This window comes from Saccostrea cucullata, unplaced genomic scaffold (assembly GCF_032062105.1).
Source record: "Saccostrea cucullata isolate Sc308-1 unplaced genomic scaffold, CSIRO_AGI_Scuc_v1 ctg181, whole genome shotgun sequence".
Classification (NCBI taxonomy): domain Eukaryota; kingdom Metazoa; phylum Mollusca; class Bivalvia; order Ostreida; family Ostreidae; genus Saccostrea; species Saccostrea cuccullata.
Window position 1 is genome coordinate 297,883 of NW_026936455.1, and position 17,902 is coordinate 315,784.

Sequence of the window (17,902 nt, forward strand, 5' to 3'; positions counted from 1 at the left end):
GAAATGTAGGAAAAACTTTAAAACCTTCTTCTCGGGAAGAATGGGCCAGAAAAGCTATGTTATAGAAAGCTCCCTGGGCCAATGAATATTTCAAGTTGTTCAAATTATGACCCCAGGGCAAAAGCTTCTCAGGTGAGCGTTGTGAACCATGAGCCTCTTGTTACGCACTCATCCAAGGAACCTGACATTCGAAATAGCGACTTGCAATTTAACTCCTTTTCCTTACTCGAAAACAATGGCAAATGATCTGACCACTGTGTCACATGGGCTTGTACAAATCGATGCATGAATTCCTTACTAAAGCCAATTTTCCAAAAGGAGGTTGGTAAATATCGTAGGGATACAATTTAGATTAGTGTATGATAAGCTCACCTGAGCCTTGTCCATAGGAAGCAATTTCAGCTGAGGGAGGGGGGTACAGCCATACATTTTCAGTTGAGGGCACTATCACCTACCTAAAATTACTTGACAAGAAACAAAAAGGGGTTCATCAGACGTTTTATTGAGGGAACAAGATTGATTGATTGTATACTGTTTAACGTCCCTCTCCAGAATATTTCACTGATATGGAGACGTCACCATTGCCGGTGAAGGGCTGTAAATTTAGGCCTATGCTCGGCACTTACGGCCTTTGAGCAGGGAGGGATCTTTATCGTGCCACACCTGCTGTCACCTTTTGACAAGCAAGGGGGCCTCGAAGTTTATACGAAAACAGTACATGTACGTATGTTTTCTGTAGTATTCTAAATATCAGAAAAATTATAGGAAGCGTGCCCCTTGGTTCCTACGGCCATGTGAGCCAAGGCTGAAGTTAGCATATCTGACCAAAAAGTGTCCAGTGTCCATTTTTAGCTCACCTTAGCCGAAGGCTCACCTTTTACGACAAGCAATTTTGACCAAACTTGGTACAAAGCATCCTTGGGTAAAGGGGAATTTAAATTGTTAAAATGAAGGGACATATCCCCTCATCAAGAAAAGAAAAAAATAGGGCTGGGTCATTAAAAAACCTCAAGAACCACTTGAAACTGGAACCCGGATGACCCCCGGGGAAGGGCGGGGCCACAATGGGGAATCAAAGTTTTATATAGAAATATATAGGAAAAATCTTTGAAAATCTTCTTCTCAAGAACCACTAGCTGAAACTTATGTATCCTGGTATAGTTTTCTAAATTGTAGTCAAAGTTTCACATAGGGAAAAATCTTTGAGAACCACTGGGCCAGAAAAGCTGAAACTTATGTGGAAGCATCCTGGTATAAAACGGGGCCACAATGGGGAATCAAAGTTTTATATAGAAATATATAGGAAAAATCTTTGAAAATGTCAAGAACCACGTATGTTTTCTGTAGCCACAATGGGGAATCAAAGTTTTACATAGAAATATATAGAAAAAAAAATTATGGGCCAGAAAAGCTGAAACTTATGTGGAAGCATCCTGGTATAATGTAGATTCTAAATTGTTCAAATCATGACCCGCGGGGATGGGGAATCAAAGTTTTATATAGAAATATATAGGAAAAATCTTTGAAAATCTTCTTCTCAAGAACCACTGGGCCAGAAAAGCTGAAACTTATGTGGAAGCATCCTAGTATAATGTAGATTCTAAATTGTTCAAATAATGACCCCCGGGGAAAGGGCGGGGCCACAATGGGGAATCAAAGTTTTATATAGAAATATATAGGAGCCAAGAAAAAGTGAAGCTTATGTGGAAGCTGAAGTTAGCATATCTGAGGGAATCAAAGTTTTACATAGAAATATAAAAGTGTCCAGTGTCCATTTTTCTGTTGTATTTTAACAAGGGGGAAATCTGGTAAAGAAAAAAACGGTCAAAGCTTCTCAGGTGAGCGATGTGGCCCATGGGCCTCTTGTTCTGTTGTATTTTTGGTCTTTTTTTATTTCTCCAAAACTTTCCACAATCTAAAGCATCCTTTGGTAAAGGGAATTTTTATTTTCAAATAAAGAAACGTGCCAACGAGTGGTAGTGTATGAAAAGAAATTAGTTGCTGAATGAAGTTTGATCTCCCCCTCCTCTTCCACGCCTCGAAATACCGTAAATTCCTTATTTTTCGCGAATACTTATTATCGCGAAATAGCTCTTTAACGTCAAATCGCGGGAATAATTATTCGTGAATGCACGATTGATCAGGAGACCTTACATGGAATTTAGCACCTTAAAAGAGCGTGTAACTTAATTTCGCGTTTAATACATCTCGCAGAATTACGCGATTATTAATTACTCGCTAATAATTAGGAATTTACAGTAGTGTTTTCGGGTGTGGGCAGGTTTTTTTTTTTTTTTTTTTTTTTTGTCAGGTTTGAAATAATATTTTTTCTCTGGCTGCCCATTTTCAAAATCGATGCTACGTCTCTGTGATAATTAGTAATACGGGTTTCACAGTGGATAGAATTTGTGACACGGTAGGCTATTTCAAAGTGACCAGTGACCAAGTTTGTGAAATCAGGAGAAGGGGGGGGGCTTTACAATGATTTTTTTATGCCCCCGTAAACGAAGTTTCGGGGGTATATAGTTTTTGTCGTGTTCGTCCGTCCGTCCGTCTGTCTGTCTAGCTGTCTGTCTGTTTGTCCGCAAAAACTTTAACCTCGCCCATAACTTTTGATTTAGTGGAGCTATGACATTCACATTTCACATGTGTATTCCTTGTGACATCTTTGGGTACCACCGAATTTGACCTTTTGACCTTGACCTTGGAGTTTGATCCACTTTTACACAAAAATTTTGCACTTTTACTTTGGCCATATCTTTTGAACAGTCGACACCAGGACATTTGTACTTCATATATTTATTCTTTATGGCAAGACCTTTTATTGGATGCCAACAACCTTGACCTTTGAGATTTTTGCACTTATTTGAATCATTTTAAATGTGAATTATGGTATTTTTCCCAATTCTAACTAAATGTCGCAAATTTTTCCCAAATGGAAAGGCCTGGGTCCTTGATTTAAAGACCTAAAAAAAAACCTGAACGCGGCTGAATTTCTGGATCTGGGGTAGATGCTTAGGCCCAACCTTAAATGATGCAGCCACGTATTGTTTATCATACAGTCTACTATAAATAATGTACAGCACTGTCAATACTTCGAGAAAGTTTTTCTCGTTTGTAGGTGCTAAAAATGACAATGACGCGAAAACAAAATCGTTTCGAAAATTTATTTATTTACAGAATGGAAAAATGAACTCGAAAAACGCCGGGCATCTCTGAAGGAAAAACTCCCCCACATGGACTACGTATGGATAAAATTTTATAACAAAATTATCAAAGAGATTTTCATTGTCTAGAAAGTGACAAATAATTAGTTCTTACACCGTGTTGAAAAACCGTGAGTATTTTTGTCTTAAAACACGTGTTACGAACCCAAAAGACTTTAAAAGAATGTCAATCTGGTAATTAACACATCTTAAAACAAGCCTAATTTCCGCTCTGTCATCGCCTTGGTCTGAGTTGCCTTAAGGGGACTATTTAATTAATTAAATCTTTTATTAGAAATATTTCATCAAAAATATTTTCTTTAGTATATTATAGACAAAAAAAGAAATAAATGAGTTTTAAGATTGAATGTCATGTCTATTACGTACTTTAACTTTCGGAATTCCATGTGATTGTTTTGAATTTCAAAGATTATGCGACAAAGATGCAATTTAATTGATACCTCCTTGGTGCCCCATTTTAAGCACAAATTAAAAAGTGCAATTATAAATTAATTGTTCGTACTTTTTCTAGTTGCAGTAAAGGCGTTGTCTGCCGCAGTTCTTTAACTGGTAAGTTTTATATTTTTTCGTCTTATAAAAATGCATGGACACAGAGCATATTTAATGCATCAATATCGAAACACTTTCGATTAAAAAGAAATTTAAAATGCATGAATATTAATTTAGATGTCCGGAAAGTTGGTATTACCTGGCGTGATTTTCATTTAATTAAGACTTTTAATTAAAACAAAATTCTACGGAAATTCGTAACTTTTTTTTTTTTTTTTTTTTTTTTACAATTTTTACATGTACTGTTGTAGCTCGATTAAGCGAGAGGGTCGAGTGAACCTTGTGTTGATCAAATTTTTCTCTTTTGGCTTAGATTTTCATCTCTCTCTCACAGTTTTTTTTTTTTCATTATCGACTTTTCAAGAAACGCTATTCCATTTATATCAACTTAATCCATATAGCATCAATGGTCCAGCAAATTCAATTTAATTTTCATTTAAATTTTTCCAACGACTGAAGAGTCATGGCCTAACCTGATAAAAAAAAAGACGTATATATTGTATTAAAAATCTTAAGAACATTTAATTAAAGATATATAATTTGAAATTAAGTCATAAAAGTACATGAAATATAATTTGGATGGAAATTAATGGAAATTCCTATGATTCCTGTGACGTTCGTTATGAAACTGGTTGGATTTTCCATTATTTTATGTGAAACGAAGGCAATGGCGTCGGAAGCAAAATAAAAGGGGGAGGGGGGCTAATTGAAAGTGAGGGGGGCTAAACCAACAAAAACGGTAAACCCCAATTTTTAATGCTTATATTATGTATATATTTGCAAAAAAAGTGGGGGGGCTAAGCCCCTCCCCCCCCCTCCCCCCGGGTCTGACGCTTATGCGAAGGAATAGACAAAATTGTTCTATTCTGACTGCAAATTTTACAGAGTGCAAACGTGCAGTGGAACACGCGTCACTTATTAATTTTCATTGATCATTTTACACATATTAAGATGCGCAATTATTATCCTACACTGGACGATTTCTAATCAAAATATCAACGTAAATTACCCCTTTTTTTTCTTGAGGTGATTGAAATTTTGATTTTACACCCATTTCTTGTGGCTATACTTATTACATTAAACTTTATAGCTGACAAAGAAACTAATGCTTGAAGTCTGGAGATATTTTCCTGGTTTTAAATGGAACTTTATCTGAAGATTTTCCCATCAAAGTTCAATTTTTTTGGCAAATATTGGTCATTTCAGATAACAGTCCTTTGATGACTGACATTTTAAAAAATGCATGAATATAGATTTACCCCTAAAAGCCATAAGAAGGGAAATGAAACTTTGGTAAGGGTTGTGGCCATATGGCCTCTTGTTTTAGAATATTACTTATATAAAACTGCTTTCACTTGCAGGTCTCGTACCCGTAGTCTTTCTACCATGGATAACGTTGTTTGGACACTGGTTTTCTTCCTTTCATTGACGGCCGTTTCGTCGCAAGGATTTTCGGCAATGGAACCAATCATTAGTCCCACTGGAAGTGGGAACGGATTCCACAGCGTAGCCAACTCAAACCCCAGTCCAAATACACGTCCCAATGGCGCCGGAGGAGCTCCGAACAATCCTGCCATGGAAACCGTTCAGAACCCTAACCGTTTTGGTATGGCTCCGTTTTTAGGCCGACAGGGTGGGCCCGGAACAGAATTTAACCGACCCTCGGATATCGGTAACCCGGATCCCAATACTCTGATAAATAGGAGACCCAGGCCTCAACAACCGCCCGTGGTTGTAAAATTGCCACACATGTGCCATACAGCGAGTTGGAGTACAGATACGATGGTGGTAATGCCAATGCCTATGTCGAGGATGAAGACTGCCGTTGGAACACTGCCACTGAGAAGAGGAGTGGTGATGCAACAAGGCAGGGGAAGTATTCCCTTTTCTATGGGACAGATAATGGCTATGAAAATGAGAAATCAAATGATGTCCATGGCAAGGCATGGTTCAGCGGCAATGTCAGAAAATTCAATGAATACCATGGGAGGAAATAACATGATTCCAATGGCTGAGCCCGTAATGAACATGCCGAACATGATGAATGGCGCCATGCCGAACATGATGAATGGCGCCATGCCGAACATGATGAATGGAATGGGTAATGTGCCACAACCTGAACCGGTCATGTCCGAAATGATGGCAACACCTGGACAAAATATGATCGGTGTAGGTGCTGTGCCACAACCTCAACAAAACATCATGAATGGTATGGCACCAATGCCAGAGCCAAACATGATGAATGAAATATCGTCCATGAATAAACAAATTATGATGAACGCTATGCAACAACCTCGACCAAACATAATGACACCGATGCCAGAACCGAACATGATGAATGGAATGACATCAATGGATGGACAAAATATGTTGAACGGAATGAGTGTTATTGCACAACCTGCACAAAACATGATGAATGCCCTTCCAATGTCTGGGTCGGTAAACGGGGCGGGCGCTATGCCACAACCTGAACCTCATATGATGAATGTAATGAGCTCTACATCATCAGCAGGAACAAATATAATGGGTAATATGGGATCAATGTCAATGATGTCTATGTCACAAAATGGCGGACCTTCACAACCAAAGAATCAACAGCAAGTCGTCTGGGCGGCACCGTCTGCTAATGTTATGGTAGCAATGTCTTATCCAACGCCAAACAGAGGCACAAATATGCAGCGAGTAGCTATATACTGATCGAGTAGCTATATACTGATCTGAAAGAAAAGAGAGAAAAAACTTGTTTAACACAATCCTTAGTTTGTCTTCCTGCTTCAATATAAGATTTTGTTTGTCGGAGGCATGCTTTGTAGATTCATTGTGATATTTTATTTGAATGGTTACTAAAATAGATTTTGAATGAAGGGGAAGTCAATTTTTCATATCAATATATATTTCCATTATTATTTGTTTCTGTTGGTAAAGATTAACTTTTTGAAAGTTAGATGGTAAAGATTATTATTCTTTTTTTTGATAATTCAACCGCAACTTTGAATATACTCATTTCTCAACGGATTTCGCTCAAATTTTCAGATGTTATAGACGTTTATAAACTCTATCAGAATGCTGACTAAAATTTCAAAAAGTCACTTCCGGTTTTAGTTATTTCCCTTTAAACGAAAATTGTATAGGCTTTTTTCCAGACAAAGGCTCAGAGACGGCTAAAGCTGGAGCAGAAATTCTACTGATTTTAGATAATAGAAGGATTGAAATTGTGTACATCGGATTTTGTTTTTCGATTTCTCAATTCAAAATATATATAGGGGTCAAAAAATAGAACTTTTTAAAAAAAACAAAAATTACATATTTTGCTTTTTATTTCTAAACTAAAAATATTTTGTTAAAATATATAGAACATAATTTGTGCAGAATATGAAGACAAACAATATGTTGATGTCCCTAAAGTAAGGGATTTAGGGGCCAAAACAATACTAAAAAGTGAATTTGTTATACATCAAAGAAGCAAAGTTGTTGAAAATACCAAGATTATTATATATGATTCAATAATTCCAAATTGATGCAAATAATTCGGAAAACGCGTATTTTTGCCGTTTTTGACAAGTTTTTGTGTAACATATGTATCTAGGAGCTAAAAAAATTAATTTTCCGTGCGTCGTCGTCACTTCCGGTCAAACCGGAAGAAGCAAAAATGGCTTATTTTTGCATCACTTAACATAGCTTTAGAAGATTCAAAGCATTTTGGGCGTTATTTCTCATTTTTGTGAAAAATGAAAGCTACTTCCGGTCAAACTCGGAAACTACTCGTTGCTTTGCAACGAGCTTATAGTTACTTTTTTTTCTTCTGCTTCCACGTAACTTTGAGGCCTCACACACCCAACAGATTTCGCTCAAATTTTCAGAGGTTATAGGCGTTTATAAACTCTATCAGAATGCTGACTAAAATTTCAAAAAGTCACTTCCGGTTTTGAGTTATTTCCCTTTAAACGAAAATTTATAGGCTTTCGTTTCCAGACAAAGGTTCAGAGACGGCCAAAGCTGGAACAGAAATTCTACTGATTTTAGATAAAAGAAGGATTGAAGTTGTGCACATCGGTTTTTGTTTTTCGATTTCTCTATTCAAAATGGCGCTTTATAGGGGTCAAAAATTAAAACGCTTAAAACAACCAAAAATTACTCATATTTTGCTTTTTATCTTCTAAACTAAAAATATTTTGTTAAAATATATAGAACGTGATTCGTGCAGAATTAGAAGATCTTTCAAATGATATCTCGGAAAAAGGGCTGACCCCTAAATAATTTAGGGGCCAAAATTTTTTTCCAGATATTCAAAAAGCATTGAGAATTTGTTATACATCAAAGAAGCAAAGATGTTGAAAATGTCAAGCTTAAAAATCGTCAAAATTCCAGCGTCGTCACTTCCGGCCAAACCGGAAGTTTAAAACGCGTATTTTTGCCATTTTTGACAAGTTTTTGGGTAACTTAAGTCTCTGGGAGCTTAAAAATTAATTTTCCTTAACACACAAGTAGTAAAAAATGGCTTATTTTTGCATTAATTAACACAGCTTTAGAGGATTCAAAGCATTTTTGGGCGTTTTTGATTTCTATGAATGGTGTTGCCATGGTTACAAAAATAGAAATTTCTGTGAAATTCCTTTTAAACGCTATCCCTCCTACAGTTTTTGTCTTATTCATATATAACTTGGAATATAAATTTCGCCAAGCTAAAAGTTGGGATTCATAATTTAGTACGCACGTAAATCTCGCGCGTTTTAGATTTTGCAGGGACTATTGAAATTGATACGGGAGACCTCGTGTAATTTAAATATATTAGACAACATCTATTTAAAATCTAAATTTACAATTTTGTTTTACAATGAAATGGAAATACATGTATAAAGAATCACTGTATACTAATGACATCATCGTTGATCTCCCTGGCATACCCAATAAACTAGACAGTGATTTCTGAAACAATTTTATAAGGAAGATAATTAATATATGATTGAATAATTCCAAATTGATGCAAATAATTTTAGAAAAATATAAAAATGGTTGTGGGAAGGGGACACTGTCCCCAATTTTTTTCTGGAGTAAATTACATGTATAATTTAATGATCATTGAAAGGCTGCAAATCATTCAGTATTTGTTGGTTTTGTGCATGTGATCTGATTCCAAAAGGGTTAAATCATGTAATACTTTTGTAAATTCACAAAATATAATTGATGGCTCTGAGGTTTCAAGGTTTAATTTCAATTATGGGTGGCATTTCTATTTTTACTTTTAAGAAAAAAATATATTTCACAGTTTTATTAAGTCCATTGAAATTCCTTAACATATTCTAAAGAGTATCAATAATAAATAACAAACAGTACACATACCTGTGTCCGCAAGACCAGTTAGTCTTGGTCTACACACGTGCGATGGAGTTGTCAAACGCATAACCACCCGAGCTCGGAAAAACAAAACGCCTATATATTGTTTTGCCTAGAAGTTACGATGGCAGACAAAACTTTTTTTCGTAATTAGATCAATTTATGAATACTACAGTTTTTTCTGATTAGTATATAAATTATACACCTGCTGAACTACTAAGTATATTTTGTTCGGTTTTTGAACATTTGCATCTGCAACAAAGTGTGTTTAAAAGTTTTGGGATTTCAGTAAAACTTGGTACATGTACACAAGTAGACTACACTAAGATACACATTTCTATTTAACTGAAACCTTTTTTTTTTTTTAATTACTGAAATAAACTAATGTATTCGACTTACGGAAGTTTAATTATTATATAACTTTCAAATTAACATTATATCGAAAATTACTTTAAACATTTTTAAAAAGAATCTGGTAAGATATTTTCACACAAACATTTCAAAGAGATTTAATAATTTTGCAAAATTTTACAATAATCTTAAGTTTTTGGTTTTACTACACATTTTATAACTACGCTCCCTAACAGAGACTTCTGGAAACACACTATGAATTTTTTTTTTGAATTGAAAGCAAGGGCAATGTTAATTTTCCGTCATTTAATATTACACACACAGAATGATTAATTTTTTTTTCTTAAAGAGGAAATCTATTTTATAATTAATCATATAATTAACATGAAATTAATACAATTGTTGATATAGTATAATCAATTCATCGGTGAAAAAATATAACTACATGTAAAAGACCTTGACGCACAGAATTTGTTGGTTTTGTGTCTCTGTTATCAATACTTTTGTATATTCACGTATCACAAAATATAACTGAGGTTTCAAAGGTTCATATAACTACATGTAAAGGAATATTAATATTTTTTATGTGTGCAATTCCAGAAGGGTAAAATCAAATATACTTTGTATATTCAGAAAAAAATTGACGTTTAATTTCAATTTTGGCATTTATATTTGTTACTTTTATGAAAAAAAATATATACACAGCATTATTTCTTATCATAAACAATAATGTTGCTTTATTTTTCTAGTAGTCTTATCATGATGGAACTATATTTCGTCGGAACAATTTGTGTACAAATATACTAGTAACTAACATACAGAAATATATCTTGCAAACTGATCACAAAGAGCATATTCATATGCATTTAATATATTGCAAAAGACGTCACTTCCATTGTGCAAAGCAACTTCGCCCACCCTCAAACAAACACACGCACGATTGCATTACTATATCCCCTCCTACTCCGCTGCGTGGGGATAATTATATAGAATGATATTTCATTAACACGGTGAGCCCCTAATTGTGGCATATCCTGCAATACACAAATTCATGTAGACATGCCATATACCAAAAACAGCCTCAATTAAAAAAATCAAGCAATTAATCAAATATTTCATTAAAGTTGTAAGACCCTCATTATTTTTAAGAGTTTTAAAAATGAGATAAAACTTAGATAAAACTAACTACGTTTTATACATAATGAATAAAAACAATTCAATCACAAATAAGATTTTAAAACATATTTCGTGATTTTCTTTTCAAAAAGCAAATTATTTTTTTTAAAAATACTCAGTCCAATTAGCGTTAAATGAATCTTTCGATAACAAAATGAATATGTTATAATTACATGTTACAATTCATGATAATAATATAAAAATAAAATAACCCTATACATGTACATGTCCGAACATAACATTTGGGCGTAATTGTCTCTCTATCCACAATAAAAAAATTATAATTTGTGCTGTAGCAAGGTATAATTATACAGCCGTTCCCATCTTAAGTGTACTGAGCAAAACTCTGTACAAAGAGGGATCACTTTTCCCATCTATCTGTCCGTCCGTCCGTCTGTCACATTTTTAGTTTATCTTTTGAATAATTAAAAATAAAATGAAAAAAAAATAAATGCAACAAAAAATCTATATGATATTTGAAGTACATGTTAATTATAAAGGATATTATATTTTTATGTTAGTCTGTGTGTTGTCTTGGTTTTGTTCATTGCCATGCAGCATTCTTTTTCTTCAAAATCCTTTATGCTTACCACGAGGATCAGGAAAAATCTTCTCAATGACAAAAATAATTCAAAAGTCCAAGTATAACTTATAAATAATAGTATTTATTTCTTGTTAAACCATGAATTTATTATAATAATAATAATAACTAGAAACTCTTGTTGCTACAGCAACAAGAAAGGTCTTCCGTTCTTCTCTATTAAGCTGTAAGAATGAACTTTTTTCATATATTTTACAAACGATGTTTGCTGAGAAAGAAATATAAGCTAGATAGTCTGCTGTTGCATGTAATAGCGTATGTCGCCCCGAACTGGACAAGACTTTAATTTTTTCATCACTAAAACAATACTCATTAATTAATAAGCTTGGAAAACCATCAACTCGTATCGCTCCTTTCGATCAGTACTTTGAATAAAAAATGTTTAAGAATGTTCACTTTTCCCATGTTTCCATAGCAACTTTTGAAAATTTGCAATTTTTAAATGCAATAACTCTCGGACAATATTGGTCGCTTTCTGCAGGTTTTCATGGCAAACATTTTGAAACTGAATAACCACACAACACATCTATACAATAAGTGATCGTCCTTTGAGGAAAGTTTCAGGAAGATTGTAACAGCCATCTTTGAGAAATAGCCTGGGGAACAAAACATGCGTACATTCGCAATATGTCGCCCACGAATTCGTTCGGGGCGAAATAAAAAGCCCCCCCCCCCCCCCGAAATAGGATTTTCGTGTTTGGGAAATAGACTTTTCCTTTTTTTTTTTTGCTTGTCAGATTTTTTTGGAGGTACAAAAAAAGTTTTCTTACACTTAGCCCCCCCCACTTTCAATTTGCTTCCGACGCCAATGAAAAGGGTTTCTCATTCTGGTGGTATGAAATTAGAAGTAATTTATGGAGCTTTGCAAAGAACCTTGAAGCACATTGAGAGGAATATAAAATTGTTGCATGAAAAGATTTAATTTTCAAGCTTCATTTAAAGACTTTTTGAATTAAAATATGAATTAAAGAGTTGTTCTTCCTGGCTGAGGGTCGGAGTCCCTTGATGGGAAATTTAAATGCTCATATTATGTAGTTTTTCCCTCATAACCTTTGACAATTACATATTTAGTGGAGAGTGTTTTTTTTTAATTAAAGGGTCTGATTCCATTTAACATAGTGAATTTTAACGTTTAAACAGCGTTTTACTATTAGATGCATTAAATTAATAACGATGCCTTTATTCAAAAACTTAAAAAATATAAAATGGGAATATATATATGCCTTTTTAAATGAATATGTTAAAAATATGAGAAAGAAATGAATTATTTAAATTATTTATACCAAAATAATTTTATTAAATACATAAATTTAAAAATGATTTTAAAGTGACAGGATTTGCACAAAAAACTACCGGGGAAGGGGGCTTTCCCTATACTCTTTGTGGCCGATATTTAATCATTTTACCCAAGCTGACAGTGCTTAAATAAAACTTTTGATATACTGAATTGATAATTGTCTACATTTAAAAATTCATATAGGAACCTGACTATGAAATTATTTTGATATTATGGGCATTAAAATGTTTATTTTTTTTAACATCACTAGTTTTCACTGAATTACTAAATACTTCTTTTTGAGATGAAACTTTTTTCCAATTAATATCAATATGTTTTTTTTTATTATCTTTAACACTTACATAATCTCACGTCTCGCGCTAAGCCTATGTATCGTTCCCGGTCCGTCGGGAGTCGGGCGTCGGGAAGACTAGATTTACACCTTGCCGGAATAATATGTGACGTCATTGTCATTTCCTTGCTTGGAAGCTGAGAGCACGCACTGCTGCCGACGGCGACTCGCAAATTAGACAAGAGTGTAAACATATCCAGACAAAGCTTTTGGAAGATTTCAAGAAAGTTACAAAGATCCTTAAAGACACAGGATTTTTATTAATCTAACTTGCTGCTTGAGACTGATAAACTAGATTTAAGGTTAGTTCTTTTGGTGTATTGAAAATTTCCATTCGTCAAAGATGGCGGCCAAGGGAGATTACGCATGAATTAGTTCTTAATTTATAAGAATTGTGACAATCGAATGAAAATTGATGTTGCCGTCAATGAATTAGACTATCATTATTTGTTTTCTTTAGGCTATTCTAATTTTTGTTTGTTTGTGTAACATCCACATGGTCTCTGTCAAAACCTATTATTTTTAATTTATGTTTGGTTTTCACAACTTTTACATCGTTTGTTTGTGGATGCTTAACATAGATTTAAAAAACTTGGCCTTAGACCTTCCTTGAAGCAACTAATGAATAAATGATAAAACACTGCTTAATGAGAGAGTAGACAAATCGTTAAGCTTTGCCAGTCAGGGGTGTGACTGAAATCCATCATTTTTAAAAATGATCATGGATAATGGTCATTTCTTCTAAGTATATAACTCATTCTTCAGTACTGAGTTCAGATGTGTGACCAAAGGGTTATTTTTTAAAAATAATCAATTTCATAATTTATGTATATTAATTGAGTCAGTACCCTTCCTGCTTCTGAAAAAAATTGATGGGAAGATAATCTGAAGTCTTAAAGAGGAAATAGGTGTCCAAATGTACAAGCATGTCTGAAATTTTATGTACGTAACTTGGTGTCCACAGTGACTGTTTTTTAAATCAATAAGCTATTCTTTTCTGGTGAATCCTTTTTGAAGTATATAAACACTAGTTTGCATGTTTTATTGCATGACTTATTTCTGCCTTATTCCATTATAATTAGAAAATATATCCAAGATTACCAATGGACACCGTTACTTACATAAGCACTAAACAAGTAACATGTTACTAGAATTTAACAAGTTGTTAAAATATGAAAATAATGTAATCAAAAAGGTATGATGAAATCATGTTTAATTTTATATTAAATGGAATTTATTTAAAAAGTCACAATTTTTATTTCTAGTTTCAAAAAAGGAGAAATTATGTAAGTAACATGGACACCTAACTCCAAATCAGGCTTTAAAAACGAACAAAAAAATAACAAGACAATCGAACACTTGTCTTTAATACTTTTAATATTTCATTTCAAAGCTTAATAATAGACTAGCTTCCAAAGAGAATAAATGCAGACAAGTAAATTGTCAGATGGATTGCTAAATATCCTAGGTCTTCTATTTTGAGTCTTGGATCTTTGTGTCATTGTTACGAACATAATTCAGTCATTTCTTGTAAATCTGAAAGAAAAAAATATATAAAATAAATAAAATACAACATGATGTAATCAACACATATGCTGTTTAATTATATTTATTATATATCCTTGATAAAACCAGAAAGAAGGCAATTAAAGTACAAATTATGTCACTACTTCAAGTTTTCATGTCTCTGTTATGAACGTAATTGCGTAAATGATATGGCAATATTAAAACAAATATTCAAAAAGTATTCATCCTTTGATAAGAGCAGAACAAAACTAACAAATATAGAATAAAATATAGTACAGTATAACTTTATCATTAATAGATTATACAAATAATACAAAAACACATGTTAGTAACATAAGACGCGAATCAAAAGTCAAATGTTAAACCAAAAGTACTCGACTCGGACAGATTTATGCATTTTGTATGGTCGTAAGCGACATATTTCAGTTTCTGATCATTGGCTACATGGTATAGAGATACAATGACTGTATTTATGTGTTAAAAATTCACTAAAATTGATACAATATGAAAATACTTACCGAATCTATTATGTACGTAACTTCTGTCTTCCAGTTGGACACAATGAGCATCGCCATGTTTTTTTGCAGACAGCTGGGCAACCTTTCTACTTTCGTTTTCAATTTATAATTATACCACTGCTACGGACTTCCTGAGCCAAACTTATGATTCATTGGCTGTTATTTTAGCAATCATACTGAAAGCTATTATGTTCGTAACGGTCAAGACACCAAACATTTTACAATCGGAGATCATTTTAAAATTACAAAAAGAACTGAGTTATGTTCATGAAGCATATTGTTAAAAATAATTTATCACACATACTCATTAATTAAACACAGAAATTGAACTTGACAAATTATTTAATGTTTGTAGAGAGGTGTTAAAAAGTTCAATGCATATATATGGACACCATGCGTTACGAACATAAACCACAAATTTTTAAGTTCAGAAAAAAATAATTAGGATAATTTTAGCATGTTTGACAAAATAAATATATTATTTCATTTATATGCTAAGATAATGTACACATATATCATGCCAAATGATTTTATTTTTAAATAAAACAACATCTTTATGCCTATTCGAAAATTATGTCACATTTTCTGCAATTGAAATCCCGTAAATGCAATACAACAATGATCAATATTTTTTTACTCCTCAACTCATATCCATAAAACTATTTATACTATATCCTTACACAAGTATCCAATCATATCAATATCAATCTATCTGCTTCCACTTTATTTATTGGAAAATAAAGGAGAAAAGAAATATATTTTAAAAATTCACCAGTATTGAAGAATGAGTTATATAATGTACACAATCTTCTGACTTTTGTAAATATGACGTCTTTTCATCATATTTCCATTCCCAAGTAAATTTTCCCAACCCATTTACTACAGTAATTAGATATAGTACACTATACAGCCATAGACCCTTGTGTAGAGAAACATCTTGACAAGTAATTGAAACCAAAAACCAACAAGATAATTAAGTGCGCCCAGACCTAACAATTTGATAAAAAATGATGAAATACAGTCAGTTTTAATATCAGAGGTTAACTCTATTTCTAAAATAAATTTCAAAATAGAATTGACTGTTTTTCATCATTTTTCTAAAAAAAGATGAATTTCCATCATTATTAAAAATCAATTTAATGACTAGAAATCATCATTTTTAAAAATGATGGATTTCAATCACACCCCTGACTGTTTGCATTGCAATGCTTAGTGCTATAAATCATTGCATTCATAGTTGACATTCTCAACAGCAGATCTTTGATATAAGATATATTAGGCCACCATTTTTTTATTTTCTGTTTTACGGGAATTTTTTTCAATAAATTGAGTCGGGGGGTCGAAATAAAAATAAAAATAAAATCTTCAAATTCAAGCAGTCGGTCAGAAAAATAAAAATAAAATAAACAAATGTAACAATTTTTTTTATTTTTTAAATTAAGAATGGAATTGGTTTATTGCCTTAATTAGGTAGGAAAACGGTGTTATTTGAAAAATAAATGCATGCAAAACACTTTTATCATAATTTTGGGGTATTCAAAAAATAATATAGGATTTTAGGATTTTTGAGTAGCTATCATATGGCAAGCATATAGTGAGGCTTTTAATGGATTGGTTAAATTATTTCACAAGTGAGACTAATTAAAAGAAAATCTGTGCATCTTTTTCAAAGCAATTCAAATTAATACACACATAGGTGGATAAAATGTATCATATCTCTTGAAAACATATTGAAAATACCTCAATGCTTCAACTTTCAATGTACACGATTGTAGAAAATGCATGTACATGTAATACCATAAGTATATACATGTAAAATAGACTAGGAGAATTACTCTATTTACTGCAGAATTTGAATATTTCTAAAAACTGGTTCTAATTCACAATTTTTGAATTAAAAAAATTCAGGTCACATTTGTATGGACGTATCAGTTGCTGCTTTGATTTTCCCTAGTGGTAAAAAGGTTGTTTTACAAAGAAAGAGCTGTTATAACCACCCTCATGTGCATTTATTTGTTACATAGCAAGTAAAATTCCATTTTTAATCGTAATAAGTGTGATTAACATGATATTAACGAGTTGTAAATCGAATTTCCTCAGTCACGCCACTTTTCACAGTGTTCTGTTCTCTTATTGCAAGTAAAAGAAAACATTATTGTATTTAAAATAAGTTTCAGAATAATCTTCAAGCAGTATTTCAATGCTTTTAAACAAATGTCAAAGATAAAACGTACTTAAAACCTCTCAAAACAAGGGATTGACAGAACCTCGATTTCCACGTGCATGGTCCTGCGCGTAACATTTGATCAAGATTACTATTTCGTCTATTTTATTCAATCTTTCATTAAAAGTTAATCTAAAATTATTGCTTTTTTTAAATAAATGTCATGTCAATTTTTAAAATGACTGGATGTGTCTAAAAATACCCCACGATTCTGACATTTTGCAGCTAACTTTCATGCTGTGCAGTGGCTATCCACGCTTCACATTCATGCTCATTTGTTTTGCCAACTGTGTTTGGATGGACATATTTACCTTAGCCAATGACAATTGACGTTTTGAAAGGCTTTTTGAAATTTTGTTGACGTTTCTTTTATTTTTTCAGTGACTATAAATAAGCTATCGGCGGGAGAAACCAAAATAAAACTTGAAGAAGAGACTTTTATTTTTATTTCATTTTAGCCCAAATTAGGGTCGGCGCTCCCGTAAAACGGTAAATAAAAAAATGTTGGCCTTACTGAAATTATGGAGTTTTACAATTATCTGACATTTATTATAAGTATTAACTAATGATATTTTTTATTTACGAATACGATGTACAAATCTACTTATTTTATGATGAACAGTAGGCCAACAAGCTGTACAGGTAATACTCATGGACTTCCTGTTTGTACTGTTCGTGTGTAGGGATTAGTGTTTCGCACGGTCTGCATTTACCTGAATGTGTAGGGGTGCCAAGAATGTAAATTTAAGTCCCTCCCCTTACCCATG

The 17,902-nt window shown here is 32.9% G+C and overlaps 1 protein-coding gene and 2 long non-coding RNA genes across 3 annotated transcripts in view; 2 read left to right on the plus strand and 1 right to left on the minus strand.

The window, feature by feature from the left end:
• Positions 1-3,698: 3,698 nt before the first annotated feature.
• Positions 3,699-6,571, plus strand: LOC134245618 (uncharacterized). Its single transcript, XM_062727883.1, has 2 exons — positions 3,699-3,776; positions 5,138-6,571. The coding sequence occupies exon 2, from the start codon at positions 5,163-5,165 to the stop codon at positions 6,471-6,473; it is 1,311 nt and encodes a 436-aa protein (XP_062583867.1). The 5' UTR covers positions 3,699-3,776; positions 5,138-5,162; the 3' UTR covers positions 6,474-6,571.
• Positions 6,572-13,022: 6,451 nt separating this feature from the next.
• Positions 13,023-17,902, plus strand: part of LOC134245620 (uncharacterized) — a 34,071-nt gene continuing 29,191 nt past the window's right edge. The window contains exon 1 of the long non-coding RNA XR_009987480.1: positions 13,023-13,168. This is a non-coding gene — a long non-coding RNA (uncharacterized LOC134245620). The remainder of the gene's footprint in view (positions 13,169-17,902) is intronic.
• LOC134245619 (uncharacterized) lies at positions 14,118-15,130 on the minus strand. The gene is made up of 2 exons (XR_009987478.1): positions 14,912-15,130; positions 14,118-14,402 (listed from the first exon to the last, which is right to left on the minus strand). It is a non-coding gene; the product is annotated as an uncharacterized LOC134245619 (long non-coding RNA).

Bases quoted from the DNA above. Each gene is read 5' to 3' on its own strand.
- LOC134245618 (XM_062727883.1), top strand. From the start codon at position 5,163: ATGGATAACGTTGTTTGGACACTGGTTTTCTTCCTTTCATTGACGGCC.